General features: G+C 57.9%; 2 protein-coding genes across 2 annotated transcripts in view; one reads left to right on the top strand and one right to left on the bottom strand.

The window, feature by feature from the left end:
* The window catches only part of LOC112412166 (sodium/glucose cotransporter 1-like), a 57,846-nt gene extending 53,103 nt beyond the window's left edge, over positions 1-4,743 (top strand). Inside the window, 2 exon segments of the mRNA XM_024763685.1 lie at positions 1,998-2,097; positions 4,448-4,743. Coding sequence (XP_024619453.1) covers positions 1,998-2,097; positions 4,448-4,743 — 396 coding nt within the window.
* Positions 4,744-9,230: 4,487 nt separating this feature from the next.
* Positions 9,231-17,665, bottom strand: part of RSPH14 (radial spoke head 14 homolog) — a 60,870-nt gene continuing 52,435 nt past the window's right edge. The window contains exons 4-6 of the mRNA XM_024763980.1: positions 11,653-11,878; positions 10,874-11,010; positions 9,231-9,528 (exon numbers count right to left, since the gene is read on the bottom strand). Of these exons, the coding sequence (XP_024619748.1) occupies positions 9,290-9,528; positions 10,874-11,010; positions 11,653-11,878 (602 nt within the window). The 3' untranslated portion in view covers positions 9,231-9,289. The remainder of the gene's footprint in view (positions 9,529-10,873; positions 11,011-11,652; positions 11,879-17,665) is intronic.

The raw sequence follows: 17,665 nt of genomic DNA, 5'->3' as shown, positions 1-17,665 counted from the left end.
GGTCAGAAAAAGTCAAATAACCTCCTTGCCTTAAAAACTAAACTAAAAAGCTTTCCAACAGTCCTCTAATTACATATTCACTGAGAATGAGAAGTTTGGTTTTTAAAATACAAAATTTCCTTGAAGTGCTAAGGTTGCTAACCTCAGCGTGAATTAATGTAATCAGGGCAGTCCCAGCTGCCACCCACCCAGAAGGGATTAAGCCAGCAGGAGGGGGGACAGTAATGCTGGCAGTGCTGTGGCTGGTGGCTGGCACACCTCATTCTCCTTTCCCGGCCACTTCCCCCCTCCCAGGAGGCAGGTGTCAGTCACCCCAGTTGGAATATAAAAAGCCTGGGCTCAGAGAAGTCAAGTCACTTGTCCGTGACACCAAAACTAGCCAGCAGCAGGACTGGGCCTGACCAGACTCCATCATGTCACCCACATGGGCATGGCCAGGAGGCTTAGCAGGACAGGGGCTTGGCTGAGCCGAAGAGCAGCAGGGAGGGTCCTAGGTGTCAGAGGTGAGGGCAGGAGGAGCTCAGAAGGGAGGCGGGTCTGTGAGACCCGTGTGCCCTGGGGTCTGGGTGAGAGCTGAGAACTTGGAAGGCCGCCTCCCCTCTGGCCACCTTTCTGCTCAGTAGTTCCTTTTGACCCATTCCTCTCTCGCACACAGCCCCGTGGGATTGGGACGGAGCAAGTGGGGAGGACGGCCAGGAGTGCCCAGGACAGCTCGCCCACCACACGTCCCTGCCCTGCTCCCGGCACGTGGAGAAGCCGTGGGTGCTGGACCCAAGCTCCTGTCTCTCAGGGTCTTAATGGTTGACTTGTCTGACTTCTTTTCTGCTGCTCTTGTATTCTCAACTTTTTGGTCTTGCCCGCTTCTCAGGCAGCCACGTGCTTGAGTGCTTTTCCTGCCCAGCAGCACAGGTGCTCTGGAGAGGAGGGGAGGGAGGCAAAGGGGGAACCGTGCTTTCGGGTCAGTGTCTGCTGCACACTGGGCGCTACCAGGGGAAGCGGGACCACACTCAATCCCATGTTCTTCCTGCCCAGCGGCCTGGTCCACAGGGCTCGTCATGTAATTGGGAAGGCAAATGCAGACGTACAGCATCACCAGGAAGCAACTCAAGGCTAAACCCAGTCTCTGTCACTGACACGGCAGCAGGTTCATTACTGATGTCTTAGTCCGAGAGGCGGGGCTTGGAGGGGCTGCTCAGTCACATTCCCGCTATGTTTGGGGGAGTGGGAGAGGTGGTGGTGCTGAGATTCAAATATACCGAAGCTGGTATAATAGATTAAAACCTGCTCCGGGAGAGACTTGGTGGAAATGTTCGCTTACTTGTGCTTCTGCTGACCCCAACCCTCAAAAAAAGCAAAAAAAAGCAACAGCAATTGGCTGGATTTTACTTCCCAAAGTCTCCATATGTGTTTTCAGGAAGAGAACAAAATAACAGACTAGAAGGGAAGGGATGCTCCCCTTCTGCATCTGCAAATGCCTTGCTGAGCTTGAGCGACTAAGCCTGGCTAGGGACCAGGTCATCCGGGTACCCCAGGTGAACCAGGTCAGGCCTCCTCTGGGCTGCGTGAGTGCTCATCTCTGACAGCCAGGAGGGGCTCCTGGAAGGAAAGCAGAGTTCCCAGGTCTACCCTGCGGGCCCATCCACCAGAAGCAGCAGACCGGAGTGCTGAGCAGCTTCTCCCACCCTGAAGGGCACAGCTTCCTAGACCCTCAGTTACTGGAAGAAGCCCTGAGCGTGTTGCCTCCTACCCTACCATCCAGCCCAAGACACTGAGGTCACCTTTGGGCAGCCACACAACCACACAGGACCAGAGCCAGCACTGAAATCCAGGGTTCCCAGGCGCCTTGCTTTCCCCACCCCATGTTCCTTCTGTCCCTTGTTGGAGTCTAATGACCCTTTTCAGCCCCTCGAGACCCTGGTGCCCAGCTGTGATCCGTGGCACCATAAGGCCTGCGTGACATGGCCCTGGGTGGTGACATGCGCCTGCTCTCCCGCCAGCTACGCCGCCTCTGTTGGAGTTTATGGAACAGCCAAGAGGAAAGGGTCGATCTGGACAAAGACACACAAGGGAAGAGCCCCGCACCGCAGGCACGTCCAGGTGAGAAGGGAGACCCAAAGCCAGAGGAGAGGCCTGTGCTGCTCCTTGCCCCCACCCCCGCTGTCTCCACTCCCAGAAGTGCTTCCAGGCAGAGGCTCCGTCTTTCATTTTCCCAAAGATGCCTTGTGGGTGTTTGTCGAGGGTGAGATGCCTCTCGGCCATCCGTGTGGCTGTCCGGGCCAGAGAGATCCAGATGGGAGAGATCAGCAGGTGCCGGGGGAGGAGAGAAGGGTCCGTGAGGGGCAGAGAAACACAAGTGTCTGGTGATCTAGGAGCGTTTAAGCTGGGGTGGGAGGGATCCACCGAGCCACACAGATCACATTGTGCCTCAGCAGGAGGGGAGGAGGCACTGGGGACAGGGGAGGGACAGCAGGTCACAGAGTCTCACACAGGGATTCAAACCCAGAGGGATTCTGGGAAGTGGGTGGGAGCCTCTGCAAGGAGGAGGGAGCAGCCCCACCCAAGAGGGCGCCGGGGGACACCGCCAAGGACAGCCGATTTCACTGGGGCAAGAAGAGAGAGTTCCGGAAGAGGCTCGGGCCTGGGGGCCCCAGAAGGCCCAGAGGAAAGCTCTCAGCAGATGGGGTCAGAGGCGGAGTGCGGGGGCCCCAGGGAGGGTGACCTGCACCTCCTGAGGCCCTGACGCAAACAGGGATAAAGGCCTAACAAGATTAGCGCTGAGTCTGGGGCAGAGAGTCTGGGGGGACTGTGAGTTTGGAGGAGGGAGGGAGGGAGGGAAGGCCTGCCTGAGGAGAGGCAGTGTTCTGGGGCCCCCTCTCCACTCCTGCCAGGAACGTTCAGAGCCTAGAGGGGCCTGGGACCCTCTCCCGACACCTGCAGGGCAGGGGAGTGGCCTCTCCTGAGCCAGGCTGCCCCGCGCCCCTGGAGGGTACAGGGCTCCCAGGATTGCTCTCCCTCAGGGACAGAGGAACTGCCCGTTGGGGGCCACGTGTGCCGGGGGCTTGTTCTGGGGGCACCTCCGAGCTCCTCTTCTCCCTCGTCCACAATCGTGGGTGGATGCCATGATGATAGTGGCTCACACTTTTTGCCCATTTGGGATGTGCCAAGCACTGTGGAAAGTATGCCTATGTGTGACAGGTACAATTACCATCCCCATTTCAGAGGTGGGGGGACTGAAGCACCAAACATTTAAGTAGTCGGCCCTGGACTCCAAAGATAACCAGGCAGTGGTGCAGCTGGGATTTGAACACAGGCAGTCTGACTCCAAAGCGTGTGCTCTTGGCCACTGGTCTGTCCCATCTCCCGTCATACAGCTCTTGGGCTGTGTTTACATGATCAGTCGCCATTGATATACAGCAACCTTTTTGGGCCTGGCCGCTGCATGATGGTGTGCTGACCCAGACATCTGAGAGACCGAGAGACAGGACCAGCATGTGCCGCTCAGGACCTTTCAGCACCGCAGCAGGTATCTGCGTCTCTGGGGTGCTCTGGCGGCAGCACCTCCCCTGTAACACGGGCCCCTCCGTCACTGGCTGACGGGTTCCGCCATCCCTGGTGCTGCCCCAGCCTCAGGACACACAGCTGGCGTGGTGGCTGCCCAAGGGGGTGAGACGTGGAACAGGTCACAGCGCACACTTCTCGGACTGAGGTGTGCTTGTCTTATCATCAAAGAGGGATCCGTTCCCAGACTGGCTGGGCTCACGTGTGTGCGGAGCTGGCCGTGGTGCTGACCCGCGCCTGAGCAGGCCTGGGAGCGGCCAGCGTGGGCTGCACTACCAGACACCGGAGGGATATTTAAGCCCCAGAGTGAGACATTTCACTGATTTGGTCCAGAGCTGTGAATAGAAACTTGCCCATAATTCCTAGACTTACCCCGTTCCTGGAGAAAACACCAGTGATTCCCCTTTCAAGGGCCCAGAGGGCCTTACTTTGGGCCAGGTTGTGAGACTGGTACCTACCTGGAGAAGACACGCCCCAAGGTTGCTGAGGAGAGCAGAGCAATTGGGGCTTTTTCCATCCTCAGAGGAGCAGCCACTTGCCCTAGACCTACAGAGCTGTGCTGGGCGTGTGCCAGAGACGGGAGGGGTGGGCCCTCCAGCGCCCAGCGGGGAGGGCCTGCCCCGTGACGGCCGGGGTTCTGGGCCGGCTGAAGGCTCTGCCAGTGCAAGCAAGCATGGCCCAGGCCACACCCCAAGTCCCCGCTCCGTGTCTCTGCGGGCGGTGGGCGGTGGGCGGTGCTCTGAAGCAGCGGCTGAGGGTTGCTCTCCACATCAGAGCCAGTCTGTTGGGCTTCCTGCCGGCCTCACCGCTGAGATGTGAGCCCTAGAAAGACCCCCTCCTGTGTGTGGCCTCTTAGCCTCCTGACCTGTGCCTATTCCCTCTGTTCCAGACATATTTGAGGAGGCCAGGAGCTGCCTCTGGAAGGCCTGGGATGTGTTCTGCGGACTGGAGCCACTGCCAGGCCCCAGACTCGCCCCAGAAGAGGCAGTCATGCAGAAGATGGAGTGTGGTGACACGGAAGGGACACAGCACAGTGCCACTTCTGAAAGGACAGAGAAGCGCGACATGCTGGAAGGAACAAAGCTCCGAGACATGCCAGAGATATCCCACTGGAGAAAAGTGCCCAACGTCTGCGGGTTCCTCTTGGTATCGCTCACAGTGCTCTGCCACTTCTACTCCTCCTAGGCAGCCTGCGGGGACGTCTGGGGAACGGGCGAACCACCGCCTCTTGCAAATGCCCTCATCGTCGAGGGGAGGAAACATTTCCCACGGGGAGGCCCACGGACGTGGACCAAGGATCACACTGATGAAAACGCGCCCGCAGCGTCAACGCTGCCGGCTGACGGGCGGCGAAGCCCACTGGTGAGGGCAGAGACCGAAGATGAGCACATCTGTCCTCTGTGCGATGAGTCATTCTCCCCAGATGGCTCCACTGCACAAACACTGGCTTTCACTTTAAATTTAATTTTGGCTTTTTATCTCTAGATATATTTGAGGGTTTTGCTTGTGTTTACTGTCACCATTTCCTTCCTATACCCACCTCTGTTTGCTGTGTTCTCTCCTCCTTTGTAAAGGTATGGCTGCTGGCAAAGATGCTCCTCCTCGCGCCAAGGGTCCCACCCACAAGGGGCTGTGCCTACTGCCAATGACCACACAGGCCAGCTGGCGCCAAGGCTGCCGCGGATGGAAACGTTGGCTCCTGCCTGGACCCGTGGTGGGGCTGAGGCGGTCTCTGCCTGAGGACCAGGCCTCCCTGTGGCTCAGCTCTGGCTGCTCCCCTAAAGGGCAAGTGGAAAGGAAACTTCCCTCCTTGTTGAGCTCCTCCCAGTTCCTCCCAGTCTGCCTGCTACTGGGAGTTGGGCCCAGGAGCTGGATCCCCTTTAGCTGTCAAGTATAGACCAGTCCTGGGCTGTGTCTCTGGGAGAGGCTCCCTAAGCTACCCCTTCCTCTTCCTTCTTCTTAGACCAAAATAAATGATTTGGGTCTTTAGAAAAAGTTTCAGATGCCTTGAAGTGATTTGGGGGAGGCCCACCCAACATTGCAAAAGTCACACTCTGAAGGTGCAGTCGGGACCAGGCCCCCATCCCTCGTTTAGTCTTTCAGCTGACATTTTTGAGTGCCTGCTATGTGCCAGCACTGCTGGGAAGCAGTCATGGACAGAGCTCATGGTCCAGGGAAGTAGACAATGAAACACGAGCGGTGATGGCCAGCACCTCATGTGGCCCGCTATTTCCCTGCCCAGGTTATCATCACGTTCAAGCCATGGAGCCACCTTATGTGGAAGGACCAGAATCAACCACATTTCACAGAGGAGGAGACTGAGCTCAGCCAGGGGACCGAGTAAATGGGCCCTCTGTGCATGTGCACGTGGCAGGAGCGCCCACAGGGAGGAGGCCTCCCGTGACTGAAGTGGGAGGTCAGCTAGCTGGATAACAGAGGGACAACATGTGGGAAGACAGGGTGAGGCAAGGGTGTGAGGAGGCCAGAGTGCAGAACTGTGGGAGGTGGGGAGGCGGGGAGGGCAGCGTGGGCAGGGGCTGGACCTGCAGGCCTCAGGCGCTTTGGGATCCTGAGTCTCTGGGAACTTCAGCCAGGAAGGGATGGGATCAGATTTGCTGGCCGCTGCTGGAAGATGAAAGGGCGGCAGGAACACCCACCAGGAGGCTATTAGAGGAATCCAGGCAAGTTAGCAGCAAAAAAGGAAAGACAAGGGAACAGCATCAAGAGAAGCCAGCAATTAGAAGTAACAGGACTCAAGTACTAGACTTCTGGAGGGAGGGCCCAGGGGTGACTCTCTGGCTTGAACATGTGGGCAGGGGGTGTACCAATTCCAAAGACAGGCCACACTGGAAGAGAGCAGGTGCAGGAGAAAAGTGGAGCACCGTTTGGGACATGTGGAGTTTGAGTTGCATGAAGATACTTATTGCCGTCTTGACAATGTTAAGTCCTCTGCTTCATGAACATGGGATGTCCTTCCATTTATTTAGGTCTTCTAATTTCTTTCAACAGTGTTTTGTTCTCAGCACTCAAGTTTTGCACTTCTTTTGTTAAATTGATTCCTGGGCATTTTATTCTTTTTGATGCTACTGTAAATGAGGTGGGTTTTTTTCTAATTGAGGTATAGTTGATGTACAATATTATGTAAGTTACAGGCGTACAACATAGTGATTCACAATTTTTAAAGGTCATACTCCATTTATAGTTATTTTAAAATATTGGTTATATTTCCTGTTGTACAATATATCCTCGTAGCTTATTTATTTTATACATAAGAGTTTCTACCTCTTAGTCCCTTTTCTTAATTGCATTTTCAGATTGTTCATTGCTTATGTACAGAAAATCCTGCAACTTTGCTGAACTCGTTTATTAGTTCTAATATTTTTTAAGTGTCTTCCTTGGGATTTTTCATATATAAAATCATGTACTGTGCAAGTAGAAATAGTGTACTTCTTTCTTTCCAACCTGGATGCCTTTTATTTCATTATCTTGCCTAAACTGCCCTGGCTAGAACCTCCAGTACAATGTCAAGTAGAAGTAGTGAGTGCAGACATCCTTGTCTTATTCCTGATCTTAGAGGGAAAGCATCCAGTCTCCTCATCGTTGAGTATGATGTTAGCGGTGAGTTTTTGCAGATGTTATCATGTTGAGGAAATGCCGCTCTTTCCTATTTTGCTGAGAGTTTTTGATTTTGTTTTAGTTTGGGTTTTTTTTATGAATGGGTGTTGGATTTTGTCAAGTGCTTTTTTTGCATCTATTAAGATGATCATGTGGTTTCTGTTCTTTCCTTACACGTTACATTGATTCATTTTCACGTGTTAAGCCAACCTTGCATTCCTGGGATAACTTACAGTCGGTCATGGTGTATAATGATTTTCTCATGTGGCTGGATTTGGTTTGCTAATATTTGGTTGAGTTCTTGTGTCTATATTCATAGAGGTCAATAGTTTTCTTTCTTTATGAGGTCTTTGTCTGGTTTGGGTATCAGGGTAATACTGTCTTCATGGAATGAATTGGGAATTGTCCCCTCTTCTATTTTTTTAAATTAGTTTTTGAAGGACTGGTGTTAATTTTTGCCTGGAGACATTTAAGGGTAAGTATTAAGTTGGATGGAAGGTCCAGAACACAGCAGAGAGGCTGGCGCTAGAGACTCAGACTGAGGGGAGAGAAGACAGTGGACCAGCCTAGCTAAGAAGTGAACCTGGTAGAGGAAGCCCAAGTCAGGCAGATGAGATTGTGCAGGAGAGCAAACAGAGATGTCAGGCTAAGAAAGAGGGTTCTTTCTGCAGAGGAGACTAAGAGGGCACAACCAGGGCCCTGGGAGGAGCACCAAGACAGCCGCCACAGGAAGGGAGCACTGGCACCTGGGTTACTGCTCGGGCCAAGCACAAAGAGCACAGGAACTTGGCAGCAAGAAGTCCAGAGCCCTTCAAGGAGGTAGTAAGGGTGGAGCCAGCGTGTTATGGTTGAGGCAGGATGAGGAAGTGGAGACCCTCAAGCCCCTGTTTTCCTGAAGGAGGAAAGGTTTCCTCTTACAGGGGCTTTTTTGAGAATGAGATTTAACCTGAAACCCCACCTGGGCCTGGCAGCAGGTCCCTCCCAGTACAAGAGGGGCTGCTTGGGCTAATCCTGGAATCCCAGGATGCAAGCGTCTCTGTGTTTCTGCTAGGAAAGTGAAGGCCCCAGGCACTGGAAGGACTACAAGAAGGCACTCAGCTGGGGATTCTAGCTCTGCAGGTAGCATCTATTCTGGGAGGTTCTGCCCCTCAGGAAGTGTGGCTGCTGGTTGGTGATGTAACAAGGGAAACCTGGTGTGAGGCAGGGAGGCTCGGAAAGCTCACGGGGGAGATTAAGGCTTCGGCTCAGCCCAAACGAGGCCAGCCCTGAAGCTGAGCCGCTCCTACAGCTTCTCCAAGAGAGGTCAGAACCCTGCCAGACCACCTGACAGGTTGGGTCGGGGAGATCAGGGAGTCCCCATGCCTCCTCCCCCTGCAACCTGGCTTCTCCACCCCCTCCAACCCCCCGCAGCCCACCCCCAGGGCTCTCCAGCCTCTTAGCCAGTTTCAGGCGGGAGAAGCAAGGCAGGTGGAGGCACAGGTGGGAGCTCTCTGGAGGGAGGCCTGGCAGACAACAGGGGGAGGGCTGCCGGGGGAGGTCGGCCTCAGGCCAGCCCGAGCTTACGAAGGTGACTTGGCTTTGGAGAACACAGCTGTTTGGGGGGAAGACCTTAAGGAGCTGCCCTGTTCTGAGCTCTCATCCCTGGGGTGGGGGTGGCGGCCTCTTACAACTCACCCTCCTCCAGCAAGAGCCCACTTGGGGTTGCATCTGTGACCTTCCTTCCCACGTGGGGAGGGGCAGACCTGGTGAGCAGGGCCACACCCAGCCACACCCCATGGGCCTATTCACTGAGCGTCCGGCTCAGGCAGTGCTGTCTGGACCAGCTGTTCCTTCCCCCACACAGCTCCCTGCCCCCACCTTGTCCCTAGATGCTTGGCCCTGCTCTGTGCTTTCCCAGGGGACTCGACCACAGCAGACAGCAGGGATGCCTCGCACCTGGCCCCGGACCCGGGGTTCAGCCTGTGACCCTGTCTTTCTGGGCCAGGCATTTCCCCTTTGGCAGGAGAGAGAAGAGCCGTGACCTGCCCCAGAAACATCAGGTGCCATTTAGACCAAGATAAAGAGATTCAGCGCATTTATTCAGTCATGGGGTCAGCAGGTGGGGCCGGTAAGAGGCTCAGGGTTTCCACTCAATGACTTTGACGGCGATCTGGGCTGCCCGCCGCACAGCCGCGCTGGTGTCCTCCTCGAGGGCCCGGAAGGTGGGCACGTGGGACTGCAGGATCTTGCGGCCCTCGGGGGCCTCGGCCAGCATGGTGAGGACCTTGATGGCATTGAGGCGCGCCTTGCTCAAGGATGAGTGCAGTAGCTCCAGCAGCGGACGGATGGCCTCTGTGTCCAGGGCCGCGTACTTCCCTGCAGGGCACCAATGCCAGGTGTTCCTGGGGTTCCCTGCCCACCTCCCTCACCCCCCAGCCCTCCCAACGCAGGCTCCACACCCTCCCTGCCCCCAGCCTGGGCCCCACAAGCTCCCCAGCCGGCATCTCCCCAACCACCAGGTACCTGTCCCGCAACCCAGTCCTCTCAAGGCAGCATGAGGGGTATTTTGAAAATTAAAATCCAATCGAATGAGAAGGGGAGACGCCCCTCCTTAATCCTTACTTCTGAGCACTCTGCTCTTTGCTGCCAGACCGTCCAGCCCCTTTTGCCCTGCTAGCTCCCCTCTCAGAGGATGCTCTGCCCCCATACTGTGCCCACCGTCTCCCCCAGGTTACTCTTCACTCTGCCGCCCCTGCCAACCTCAGACAGCAGAGGCTGAGACGTCTGGGTCCCCATCACCCAGCACAGAGCCTGGCCTGTGGCAGGGGCTCAGGGCTCCTCGGCTAGAGTGCTAGCTCAGGGAAGTGACCACATCTCCCCCAAATTCCCATGTTGTCCGGGCCCCATGAGAGCCCCCCAGCCCTCCAAGCATTCCTACAGGATGCCCAGGTAAGACACTGACTGCACTGAGGACGCCCGCGAGATCCACGCTCATGGGGAGCCCCACACTGGGGGTCGGCACCCTGACTGCACGATCAGTCAGAAGGGGGCTGTGGACTCTGGGAAGGCCCCAACCTCTCCCCCTGATGCATCTCAGATTTCACCATCAGGACGAACTGGGGAGTGGCAAAGAGTCCCAGCTCTGGGGGGATCTGCAGACTGCTGATTGAGAATCAGAGGCCCAGGTAGTTAGTTCTCCGTGGATCAGCAAGGAAGCTCAGGGCGTGGGGCTGGCACAGGCAAGGGAAGGTCAGAGGTCCTGCGGGGACCCTAGCCTCCAGGTGGGGAAACCAGCCCAGGCCCTTCCTACCGCCCAGGTCAGGTGACTGAGCATGGAAGCCTGGCTGCTGGGAGTCCGCATGGGGGAGGTAGCCTTACGCTCCTATGCGCCCCCTCCACGCTGAGAAAAGTAACATTGATCAAGAAACACGGCAGAAGCAAGGGCTCCAGTTTCTGCTTAGACCTCAGCATAATGGACTCATGGGTGGCAAACGAATCAATCCCAGAATTTCGGCTCACAAGAGGCCTGGGTCAGATGCAAGAATTCCAAAACCAGGGAACAGAGGGAATAACAGGGAGGGGCCCCAGGTGGTGGGCCCTCTGTGGCCTGGAAGGAGAGGGCGGAGCCTGGGACCAGGGAGGGGCAGTACTCAGCTTGCTAGGGGGCTGCGGTGACCCCACACCCCAAAGGCGCCGACGCCCAGCCAGCAGGCAGCCTCACCTTTGGTGGTCACTGTGACGTACATGAGGGCCCCAGCTGCACTGGCCTGCACCTCCTCTTCCTTGTCCTTCAGCAGGTGCACCAGGATGGGGATGACGTCATGCTGCCACACCTGGTTCTTGCCCTCCAGGGGAATGCTGGGCCAGAGAGGGGGCAGCTGGGTGGCTGCACTTGGAGGAAGAGGGGGACAGGACCACCCCAGGGGGACACCAGGGGAAAGGACTTGTGTTGAGACCATCCCTGGTGGCCACGCCAGGGTGCAGAGGAGCACTGGTGTGAGGTGTGGGTCCCACCCCGACACTCAGATGACCTGGGAGCACGGCCTGGGGCCACAGAAGGCCAGACCCAGGAGCCAGCGGTGGTGAAATGAAGGGAGGTGGCCGCAGCTAAAGCAGCTCTGAGGCTCTGTGATCCTCAGGCTCCAGGCCAGGATTTAGACTGTGATCACAGTGACACTGGGTCACTAGTGACTAGACGCCAGCGGCTCCACGTCCTGACCTGTGAAGGGAGCCACCACCTTCCTCGGAGCAAGTCCAAGTGTGCAGATGGCACCTCCTGTGCTTGCCTTCCTCATGGGAGGGGGACAGCCCTCTCGTTTTTGCCGGGAGTGGGGGCTTCCTGGGACACAGGACTGTCAGGGCTAAACCCAGGCCTGGGCAGGCAGGTGCCCCAGTGGCGGGCTCCTCTTCCCCCAGGGCACAAGCAGGTGAGGGGAAGCAGGGGCCTGGGGCACCACTCCTGCGCCCCCGCTCCGTCCCTTGTCCCTGCCCAGGCCTCACCTGATTGCGGTTAGTGCTTGGGCTGCTTTGCTCCGGATGTTGCTGTTGGCGCTCAGGAGCTTCTCCTTCAGGAAGGGCACCGCCCCGCTGGCCAGTGCCTCGGTGGCGTCCTCCATCAGGCAGGCGGCCAGCGTGTCCAGGAGGAGCTCCTGGATCCGTTCCTCCTCCCTCTGCAGCTTCCACACCAGCGAGGGGATCAGGCTGCTGTTGACAATGCCCTTGGCCCCTGCAGGACAGGAACGGGCGCTGAGGGTGGGCCAGTGGGCCACCCCCCACCTGTCACCTGTGCTGGGAGCCGGAGGGCTGGCGAGGGGGTGGTATTTGACAAGATAAATTGCAAATCCCCCCTCCCGCTGCCAGGCAGGGGGCCCAAGCAGCCAGCATGTGGCCGTGGGTGACAAGCTGGGGTGAGAACCATGAGGACCCCAAAGGTCCAGCTTTTGGTCGCCTGTTACTGGGGGCACCAGCCTGAAACAGCGGCCTGAGAAGCAGCAGCCACCTCTGCAGGGCCCAGGCACACGGGGAGCCTCCCTCCCCCGCCAGCCATGGTGCAGCAGAGAGAAGGATGGGGTACCCGTCAATCCCCTCCTTCCCATCTGCAACATCTCTGTGATGCTGGAGCCGCAGATCAGCCTGGCCAGCCGTGGGGACAGGAAGAAAGCTTGCAGTGGGGTCTGAGGTAGAAGATTTAGAGTGAACAGGCCAGCATCTTATGTAAAAAGAGCTGTGCCCCCAACCACAGCTGGTGGGCAATCCACAGAGTCCGGACAAGGGGTCTAAAGGCGCCTGGTGGCGCTCAGGGAGGGGGCTCCACATGGCACAGGTGGGAGAAAATGCAGCGAGCCACCCCCCTTCCACTGTCAACGGTTCTGCCTCACTCCTTCCAGCCTCTACTCCCACCTGGGGAGTCAGTACATGGCTGGCTGCCTAGAGGAGACCCCAGAGATGGCCCAGGCGGCAGCCCAAGGGTGCTCACAAGTGCCCAGAACTGCTGGCAGAGCGGCCGCTACAGAAAGAGAGTGGGCACCGGGAAGGGTGGCCCTTCCCTGCCGTTCTAGGTGCCACTACCGCCCAACAGCCCACCCTCTCCCCAGCCTCCCCAGCAGCCCAGGCTGCCCACCGTGAAGCCGTCCACAGCCCCCACGGAGGTGCCACCAGTGGACACCTCTGTCTTCTGCCTCCCCAGCTCAACTGTCTAATTTACTCTAGAGAGACAAATAAACAGGTTCATTAGCCTAAAGGTCTCTGAGTGCCAATTAGCACCAGGGATTTCCTCTTTGAAGACACCACCCAGCCTTCCACCCTCACTCCCCGAGGACATCAAATGGCAGGTGCCTGGGGTTAGAGGGTGGAGAGGCAGGGCAGCATGTCCAGAGGCTCCAGTGCCCCTGGCCAGCTTCTCGCTGGGGTGTCGGGTGGAGCCACTAGCTCTGTCCATTTGTTCCCAGCATGCTCACAACACAGGAAAAGCAGTTTCCTGCTGCTTCAAGAGTACTGGGCTTTTTAAGATTTAATATGCACAGATTTAAAAAAAAAAAAAAAAAAGGCTAGGTTGGACTCCTAAATGCATCCAGCTATGTGACCTTAGACAAGTTACTTACCCTCTCTGAACCTGGTTTCCTCATTATTAATACAAGCCCACCTGGTAGGGGGTTGTGCATATCAGTGGAGTAGGGGGTGGGAAAGTGCTCTGTGTAAGGGACTGTCACCATGTGCCCAGACACCCAGGCCTGGCACAGCGAGAGTCTCCCAAATGCCACCAACATTGAGTTCCAGCTGCAGGCAAGCCTGTGGTTGGGGGTGAGGGCTGAGGAGCAGGATACAGAGATAAAAGCTGCACAGTCCCTGCCCTGCAGGAACACCTGTCAGTGGTCCCAAAGCCACCCCTCCTGGGGGCCTGAGGCCTCTCTCCCCTTCAGCCCTGCCCTCCGGCCGGGCCACCACCAGACAACACATCTGGGCCTCCTGCTCTGGCTCCAGTTCTGGCTCAGGCACCGGCCCCCAGGCTACCTGCCTGCCCCAGCCACAGTCTCGCTCGGCCACGACCTGGACGGCCACTGTCCAGCTCACAGGGCAGAGGTGACAATTTGACCTTCCAAGAAGGACTGTGCTGACCGATGGAGGGATAATGTTCCTGACAGAGGGCCACCTGAGCAAAGGCAGGGGGTGAGGGATTTGTGCATTGTCGATCAGGGCTCGATGGTGGCCTCACTTGCACCCGGGTCTGGGCTTCCCGGGAAAGCCCAGGGAAAGGTGCTGCTGTGGGAGCAACAGGATGGGCACAGGCTTGGGGGGAGGGCAGAGGAAGGGAGTCAAGGCCGGAAGCTGGAGGTGATCACCTCCACTGCTCCCCCGATTGGTGAGGAAACCAAAGCCCAGAGGGGCAACTCTAGTGCCCAAGGTCACACAGCAGATGGGGAGAGGCCAGGCCTTCAGCCGCCCGGGTTTTTCTTTCCCAGGCATTCGTCCTGGGCCTCTGCTCCTAGAAATGCTGAGCACCGGGACCCAGTTCATTTTGAGACAGAGGGAGATTAAAAATAAAACGCGTGCCGGGTGTGCCTCTCTGCTCGTTCACTTTGCTTCTTTTCAGCTAAAAGGAGAGCCGCAGGCCTGGCTATTTATAATTAACCCAGATCTGCAAAGCCTTGTTCTAGTTGGGGTGGGGTGGTGCACAGACCCCCAAAAGGAAACAAATCAGAGAAACCCACCAGGCCCCCAACAGCCTAAGACCCGGCTGGCAGGGTTGGGGTGAGCAGGACAGGTGGGGCATGGAGAAGAGCCGGCCAGGAGGGGGCACCCTCGGGCAGTGGGGAGACCCGTGGGAGAGTCTCCGGGGACCGGTCATTACTGCCTGGGCTGACAAACGTAGATGAGGAATTCCAGGTCCTAGGGGCTCTGGATGTGCAGGAAGGGAGGCCTGGGGGAGCCGGGCCTTGTGGGGCAGAGGGGCAACGGTAGGAGGCTCGAGTGTGCTCGGGGAGGGCCCAGACTGGCATGGCTACTGGGCCAGGATGGGCTGGTTGATGGACCACAAAGCTCAGCTGGGATTGAGGGTCACTATGCCCCTGGAGTGGAATCGCTGGGGTTGAGGTTTGGCCACTTCCTGGGGGCCACCTCAAAGGGCCCCTTGTCGGCCAGCTCTCCCTACTGGTTGGTGAGGTGCTGGATGGGCTCAATCACCAGAGGCCCCTTCCCCTTTCTTCCTTGGAGCTGAGCTGTGGTCTCCCGGTCCTGTTCTCCTGGCAAGTGAGGACTCAGCCCCGGGAGCACACATCCGCGCCTGGCGCCCGGGCCCCACCGTGCGTTATCTCAACCCGCCCACCCAGCTTTAGCCTCGTGTGTCCCCCACTGACCCCACCCACCCCTGTGCCTGCCTTTGCTCGTGGGGAACCCTCGCTGTCCTCAGCTTACTCGGCCCCTCAATAGCACGTGACATGCTGACCATGTTTTCCTCCCGAGATACTCCCCCCATGGCCCTGGGACCTCAGCTCCCCGCTTCCACCTCTCCAGCTGCTCCTCCATGTACTTAGCAAGCACCCCCCCTCCCTCCAGCATCCCGCACAACGTGGTCCTCGGCCCCCACCATCCCCCCTTTCCCCTCCACCAGGGGCAGCTCCTCTCAGGCTGCAGACACCACACGGCCATCCACTGACGCCAGGTTGCCCGGCCAGCCCCCGGCCTAGGCTGAACTCAGCCTCATGGACTGACTTCTCCGCTTTCTTATTTTCTCTGGGCTGTCCAGCTGACATTTTTACTTGATTCTGCATTTAGATCGACGCACCCTGTGGGACCAGGCCTACCGTAAATAAACATGAAACAAAAACTTGCCATCCTCCTTCTCGAATTTAAAAAGCTAAACTTCAAACTCTCCAGTGGTTCTTAGACCGATGCCCCAATCCTACACAAGGGCCACCAGCCCGCTGCAACTGTTCCCTGCCTCACCCCAGCCTGGCCTTGTGGCATCCTCACGGCTCTGGCCGCACTGGTCCTCTGGGTTCGTCCAGGCCTCACGCTCCTTCACGCGCAGCGCCTTCCCCACCGTGGAACGTGCTTCCTCCCGCCCCAGGTCATGGGCCACCTCCATCCTGCTCCCCCTGCCACAGAGCCCTGATGGGTCTCCCTCTCCAGGCTTCGCACAACCATCACAGGGGTACTATCGTGCAGAGGTTCTAGCAGGCAGGCTTGGGTCTGTCTAAATGCTAGGACTGTGCCGAGCACAGAGGAGGTCGTCAGTAAATGCTTGCTGGTTGAAGGCTTACAATCCCTGCTTGACCCTGGGGGAGCTCTCACTTCCAGGGTCAGGGGAGGGGGCAGCAGCCAGCCCCGTTGGGCCCCTCCGTGGGCTAGCCCCTCATCTCACACCCGGACTGCTGTGCGGGGTCTTCTCATGCTTGCAGCTAGGTTTGCCCCTGCAAACAGCTCACTTCTGACCCCTGGTCCCCCAGTTGCCCTCACCATCTCTGAACATGTGTCAACACGTATCTCCTGTCGGAATCACCCTCTAGGGACCATCTATTGTTATATTTGTCTCCTTTTGATAGAAGAGGGAACTGAGGCTCATCCAGGTGAAATAACTCACCCAAGGGTATACTCTCATCTAGTTGAAATAACTCACCCCCAGGGCAGGGCCTGTGCCTGTTTCCTTCCTGCTACCACGGCCATTGGCCTCTGAATGGACCTCTGGGCAGAGGCCCAGCCTGACCCAGCCTGGCGGTGTGGAGGACACGCACACAAAGCAGCCCCCGATAGTCGGCCACTTTCCACTGGTCCTCAGGGGCCACCCCGAGCCAGCATGTGCCAGGCCTAGTCTAGGTCCGCCTCAAGATGCCCATCACCAACATCTGTCCTGTCTCTGACCATTTAGGCAACACCTTCACAGGTGGGCAACCTTGCTGGGGGATGTAGTGCAATGGTATCCATTTCACAGCAGAGGAAACACTCTCAGAGAGGTTAGCAGATGACATTGAGATCCACAGTGTCCAGCTGGCAGAGGTGGTCCCTGCCTTCTGACCACAGGCCTGGCCCTATCTCCCTCTGCCAACGGTCCGTCCCAGTGCTTCTGCCCACCAGTGGGGTGATCCTAGTAATAGGACCATGGAGGTGTAGGGTGATAGGGAAGTGTTAGCGGGGAGCATCTGCATTTACCTGGATGCTCTGGGGTGCCCAGAGCATCAGCTTACAGTGATGGAAAGGACAGAGTGGCACTAATGTCTTGGTTCTGGCCTGAGTCTTTAACGCACAGGAGTGAGGGGCTCCTGGTTCTGAGGCCCACAGATTGGCTCCCCCTGAAATTGAAAGCAGAAGTTGGCAGGCGCCCTTTGGTGCATTTTGCTGAGTACCAATGCCTTCTGTGAGCTTCCCAAAGGCGCCCATGGGACCCTGGCCTCAACTGAGCTGGCTCCCTCCCGCCTCTCTGGTCTGGGGGACCGCCCCTGGGCCCCGCTCCTGTCCTCCCTTCTAAGGCAACCTTCCGGGGCCAGGATTGCCAGGGACCCTGAAGAGTCCTTACCCGCTGCAGGCACAGCAGCAAAGATGACTAATGCCCCCTCCCATCGCTGCAAAACGCCACCGGCGTAAACCTTTAGGATTTGTACAGCCCTTTCACACGTCCTAGCCTACTGTCGCGACAACTCAGGGAAGCAGGTGCCACTAGCCCCACTTTGCAAACAGGCTCATTAGAGGTCAGTCCGTTGTCCAAGGTCGCGGAGCTCAGAAAGGGCAGACAGGGTTCGAATTTGGGCCGGGAAGACGGGCGGGGCCGGGGCCATTCACTGCTCTCCGGCTCGGCGTCCCGCGGGGTGGGCGCCCGGCCTCGGCTCAGCGGGATCGCAGAGACCCCGTGGCCGACGGCGGTGGCAGCTGCTGCCGGACCGCGGCACGCGCGGAGCCGCGGCCCCGCCCCTTCCCGTCGTCATTGGTCCGCGAGCGCGTCCGTCAGCCTCTCGCACCCAATGGGCGGCGGGCCGGCGCTCTTGGCGGGGCTGTGGCGCCCTGAGCGTGGACTCTGGCGGAC

The sequence above is a fragment of the Neophocaena asiaeorientalis genome, unplaced genomic scaffold (genome assembly GCF_003031525.2).
Source record: "Neophocaena asiaeorientalis asiaeorientalis breed wild unplaced genomic scaffold, Neophocaena_asiaeorientalis_V1.1 scaffold110, whole genome shotgun sequence".
Classification (NCBI taxonomy): Eukaryota; Metazoa; Chordata; class Mammalia; order Artiodactyla; family Phocoenidae; genus Neophocaena; species Neophocaena asiaeorientalis.
The sequence above is the reverse complement of the archived record's forward strand: the minus strand, read 5'-3'. Positions and strand labels throughout refer to the sequence as shown.